Source organism: Pteropus alecto, unplaced genomic scaffold (genome assembly GCF_000325575.1).
Source record: "Pteropus alecto unplaced genomic scaffold, ASM32557v1 scaffold44, whole genome shotgun sequence".
NCBI lineage: Eukaryota > Metazoa > Chordata > Mammalia > Chiroptera > Pteropodidae > Pteropus > Pteropus alecto.
Window position 1 is genome coordinate 8910764 of NW_006436812.1, and position 5436 is coordinate 8916199.

Sequence of the window (5436 nt, forward strand, 5' to 3'; positions counted from 1 at the left end):
AGACTCCCCCAGACAGGGTTGAGCCCCGCATCCTGAGGAGCCACCCCTAGCACCAAGGGGAGACCTCTATCTAGCTAGAAACTAAGGACCACAAAACCTGTTCTGCAGTTGCTGTTGTTTGCTCTCTGGCTGGCTCCCTGTCCAAATCTCAGTTCTTACCTCACCCTCGCCTGAGCCCCTGACCCATGTTCTCTCCAGATCTGAGTGCTCAGAGGAAGTGGTAGAAATACCTGGGCTCTGTGTCAGTTTCCAGCTTTGTTGCCTTAAAGCAATGAAACTTTGAGACAAATCACTTCCTCTCTCTGAGCCTCAGTTTAATCATCTGTAAAACATGGCTAGTGGGGCTATTGATATCCAGGCCCTGCATCCTTAGCAGGCTTCTTTAAACTTTCTGAGGTGTAAAATGTCAATAATTCACTTTTGACAGATGTTTATTGCACATTTACTATCATACATACTATTGTGTTAAAATTTCAGTCTCACAGTAACCCTTTCCTTTGAGGTAGATATTAGTAATCCACATTTTACAAATAAAATAGTGAGGCTTGGGGAGGGCCTGTGATACCAGCTATGCCTTGGGACAAGTTGCAGAGACCAGCTCTGTGCTGGGGCTTCTGTACAAAGAGTACACTTCACTTCCCGGGCTGCCTTCTGATGGCAGTTAGCCAGGGCTTACCCATGCCCTCCATCTGGGCCTGCTCCCCAGCTGGAGTCCCCCTCAGCATTTACCTCTCAGGTAGATAAGCAGCAAGGTGGTGTTTTCTGAGGCAGTGAAAAGATCCTGCTTGCCCCTGCTAGTGAGATAGCATTTTTGATAAAAGTCCAGTGTCTCACTCTCTTCATTTTTTTTTTTTTTTTTCCAAAAAGACTGGAGAGAGAGCTGTCAAGTTTAATCTACTTGAATCTTTACAGGCACTTTCCTTTTTACAAGTTTGGAAACTTGAGAGATATCTGAGGGAAGCCTAATTGATGAATTTCTATTCTCAGGTCCCTGACTTAGGAGCCCCACTCAGGGCCCAGTCAGTCCTTAGGTAAGGTCAGGCTCAACTCCGCTTCTGGGAGTCGCTCACCCACACTCCTCAAATATGTCCGGGTAGTGCCGGAACAGCACGGGTGGGTCCCGGTCACCCCTGACTGGGGCCCGAGGTACAGCCCGGATCCCAGGCCTCCGACCCCGCCGCCCCCCAGAGCAGGAGCGGTGGATCCACTGGTGCGCTTCCACTGCAAACTTCCTCTTGAAGCGCATGCCACACTCAGGACAGGGGAAGGGTCGCTCCCCCGAGTGCATGCGCCGGTGGCTAATCAGCAGCGATGGGTAGGTGAAGCGGCGGCCACAGTCTGCACACACGTGGCGCCGCTGGCTGGCCTGAGCGTCCACGCTGGGCACCGGGACCTGGGGCCGCGCACCCATGTTCTGGTCCCAGGCAGCTTTTGTGAGTGGCTGTGCTCTTGCCGAAGTCTTGATGGCTGAGTCAGGGTTGCGTTTAACCAGCCCTTCAGGCTTCTCCATCCCAGGAGTCTTTCTGGGTCCCTTGGCTCCTGGTCCTTCTTCAGGTTCCTCTTCCTTTTTGTTTGGGTCAACTCCTGGGAATAGGAATTAAATTACATTTTAAAACACATTTGCTTAGACCGTCTCATGTTATGGGGTGCTTTTACTTAAAGTGCCAGAAAAGTATTGCCTAATGATTAACACGCAGGCTTTAAAGGACGGTAAATAGAGTTCAAATCTCTTAAGAGTGAATTATCTGGGCCTCCGTTCCTCATGTATCAAATGGGAATCAATGGTTTCTTTTCGGGGTTATTGGGAGGATTAAATGAGTACAAGCACGTTAAGCACTTAGCAAATGCTCAAAAAGCAGTAGCTATTATTATTATGTTTTCTTGATTTTTTTTTTAAGGTAAGGACATTTACAGATGAGGAATCCTATTTGTGCTGGAAATCACTCTGCTGGGGGGCGGGGCTGAGGGGAGAAGAGCCGAGTTGTCCATTACTGGGCATTTTGTCATGTACTAGTTTGCTTTGTTTCAGGAATGAGAAAGGTGGATCTGAAGCCACTTCCATTCTTAGGGAGTTTTAGTTGTTTCTGAAAAAGGAAAATGCATGGTGCTTTCTACCACAGGGACCTGGAAACCTGAGTCTTGGACCTGGGCTCCTGATTCTCCTACTCTGGTCTCGACATGATGACTGTCCCAAGTTCTGAAAACTGTACCAGGTCTGCCTTCTTTCCTCCTCTATTATCCAACATCGGGTGGCTCTTTCATTCCTCTAGGGATGCTGGGAGTGGAATCTGAAAGAAAACATTGCTAGACAGGAAGCCCTGGAGCCAGGTCACCAGGTCGGGGAGGCTTGGGACAATCCCTCACCTCTCACAGCTCCTCCCACGCTTTCCCCCTCCTCAGGATCCTGGGCGGCGGGGCTCCAAGCCTCACTCTCCTGTTCCATCCAAGAGATGAGGGCTGGTTTGGGGCCTGGGAATCCTGGGAGAGAACAGGGATCACAGTGCTAGCCTGAGAGGCTGCCCTGGGAAGATGGCATCCCCCTGCCAGGGTGAGGGCACTTCTCAGAACTTATGCTCTTAACTGAACAGTCTCAGTGCTCCTGCCTGAAGGAAGCGGATGCAGGATGGAAGGATTCCCAAGGGGGTACCTGAAGCCCTGGGAATAGGAGATAGCTGGTGCTGTTGGTGGAATAAAGATTAGGGCTCACAATATTCTGGGTCCCTCTATATCATCTCGTCTGTGAACCCCAGTGAAAAAAGAGGGATGTTCTGACCCGGGCCTCACCAAGCTCGCCAAAGTGGCCGTAGGTCTCCCGCATCACGTCCCGGTACAGAGCCCTCTGCGCTGGCCACAGGTATCCCCACTCATCCAAGGAGAAGTACACGGCCACCTCCGCGAAGCTCACGTCCCCGGGCTTTTTGCAAGCAGGTCGGGTCTCCCCGGCTGTCAGTGCCAGAAGCGGGGCTGGGGGCGGCGCCATGGGGCCTCCCAACCCCGAGCAGAGGCTGCCTGTCCCCGGGGCCACCGCCTCCCCGCCCCGGGCTCAGCTTTCGTCGTCCGCAGTAAGGGCTCCCCGGCCGCAGCCCCTCCCAGCCTTGGCATCCGAACGCAGCCGAGGGGACCGAGGTAGCAGGGACTGGTTGCTAGAGGTTCAGGGATTCTGATGAGGAGAAACCAACCCCCTCGGCGTTTATTCGCTTCTTGGCAGCTTGGCCATGGACACCCGGGTTGAGAGACCCGGAAGGTGCCTTCAGAAAATATGGCGACATCCTGGCTTCAGTTGTCACTGACTGCTCTTAAGGGCGCCATCTCTCGATTATATCAAACATGGCGCCCGCGTGGCTTCTCTGGTCTCATTGTCCACTTGCCCTCAAATGATATGGCTGCTGCAGGTGGGTTTTTAGGTGGGGAGAGGGAACGGAGGGGAGATCGAGGGGGAGACTTCTTGCCTTCAAGAAAAATGGACAGGCTGGCGGCTTCCAGCGCCGCCTTCGCCCTCGCGACACAGTGGCGGGTGATCCGCTCCGAACGCGGGGAGCGGCTGCGCCGCGAGGCCGGGAACTGGCAGGCCGTTGGAAAACGCGCCCAGGACCCCAAGTCTCTGCCGCTGGCTCTGGAAGCGATCGAAGACCTTGTCATTTGTGGAACCTACGATTTTGTCCCCGACGGTCTTCCCTCCTGGCCTCCTGACAGTGGAATCCGGAACCTAGTCCCAGCCCCCGCGGGAAGGCGCACATGCAGTGGCTAAACTCTGGGGACTGCCCACGTAGGCGTTCCCAGCCGGGACCTCAGCTGCGGAGCCCGCCCGACTCCTTGCTCCGCTAACTCAGTCTCCCGACTGGAACCACGGGCGAAGTGATGTGTTTGGTTAGGTTGGAATGGGGAAATTTTTAATTACATTTTAGTTTTTTTCCAAATGAGTTAATGTATATGGCTTTTTAAAAGTGGTACGAAAAGTTTCTAATGAGAAAAAAAAGCAGTCCCCTGTAACCTTTCCCCCTGTTCCCTAGAGGCACCTACTTTTAACTATTTTTATTAATTGGAATATTGTACATACAGTAAAATGCACAGATCTTGTGTGAAATTCGCTGTTTTGACAAATGTATACAACTGTATTAACTGTCACCCCAAACAAGATATAAGACATTGATGTCACTCACCCCTGAATGTTTCCTTGTGCACATTTTCCAGTCAAGACACAGTTGGTTTTTTTTTTTCTTTTTTCTATGCCTACAGCACCTGGTATTCCTAGGTGGTCTCCCATCCAAGTACTAACCACGCCCGACCTTGCTTAGCTTCCAAGATCAGACAGCATCTGGAGTGTTCAGGGTGGCATGGCTGTAGACCACAATTTTTTATTGTGGTAAAATACACATCACATAAACCGTTACACATCGGGCACTTGAAACTGCACAATTCAGTGGCATTTAGTACATCACTACTTTCATCACCCCTAAAGGAAACCCCCTACCCATCCATCTGCCACTCTCCTGCAGCCCATGGCAATCAATCTGCTTTCTGTCTCTACGGATTTGTTTTTTCTGGGGATTTGCTTTTTCTGGAGGTTTCATATAAATGGAATCATACACTATGTGTCTGGCTTCTGTCATAAGTGTAATGTTTTCAAGGTTTATCCATGTTGTAGCATATGTCCTTACTTCATTCCTTTTTATGGCTGAACAACATTCCATTGTATAGATTTACCACATTTTGTTTATCCGTCAGTTGATGGAGATAGACATTTGGATTGTTTCCATCTTTTGTCTAGTGCTGCTTTGAACGTTCATGTACAACTTTTTTTTTTAATAGCTTTGGGATATAATTCACTCACTATATCATTCACCTATTTAAACTATATAGTTCAATGGTTTTGGTATGATACATTATTATTTCCATGTTTTCATTACCACAAAAGGAAACCCATTAAGCAGTCACTCCTCATTCCCTGTTCCCCCAACCCCTAGTAATTGCTAATTTTTGTCTCTATGAATCTACCTATTCTAGATACTTCATATAAATGGAATCATAGTTTTTGTCCTTTTGTGTGTGGTTTATTTCACTTAATGGTGTTTTCATTATTTGTCCATGTTGTAGTAAGTATCAGCACTTCATTCCTTTTTTAAAAAAAATCATGGTAAAATTTGTGTTATGGTAATACATAACATAACCGTTACCATTTTAACCATTTTTAACTGTACAATTCAGTGGAATTAAGTACGTTTACGTTGTTGTGCAACCATCACCACCATCTGTCTCCAGAATTTTTTATCTTCACAAACTGAATACACTTTTAACTTTTAACTCAGCCTTTTCTTCTGGAGCTGTCATTAAATAAATACACTTTTACTGCTGTTTTTTGATATACTCATTTTAGATATTATTTATGGGCATCCTGGTATGATATTTGCTTAGTTTGTAGCTCCATTCCCCTTGCCT

The 5436-nt window shown here is 48.5% G+C and overlaps 1 protein-coding gene and 1 pseudogene across 1 annotated transcript in view; both read right to left on the reverse strand.

Moving 5' to 3' along the window:
• Positions 1–3766, reverse strand: part of LOC102880344 (zinc finger protein 764) — a 16914-nt gene extending 13148 nt beyond the window's left edge. The window contains exons 1-3 of the mRNA XM_006914130.3: positions 2785–3766; positions 2365–2478; positions 1068–1584 (exon numbers count right to left, since the gene is read on the reverse strand). Coding sequence (XP_006914192.2) covers positions 1068–1584; positions 2365–2478; positions 2785–2980 — 827 coding nt within the window. The 5' untranslated portion in view covers positions 2981–3766. The remainder of the gene's footprint in view (positions 1–1067; positions 1585–2364; positions 2479–2784) is intronic.
• Positions 3767–4227: 461 nt separating this feature from the next.
• On the reverse strand, positions 4228–4346 carry LOC112481598 (annotated as a pseudogene).
• Between the last annotated feature and the right edge of the window lie 1090 nt (positions 4347–5436).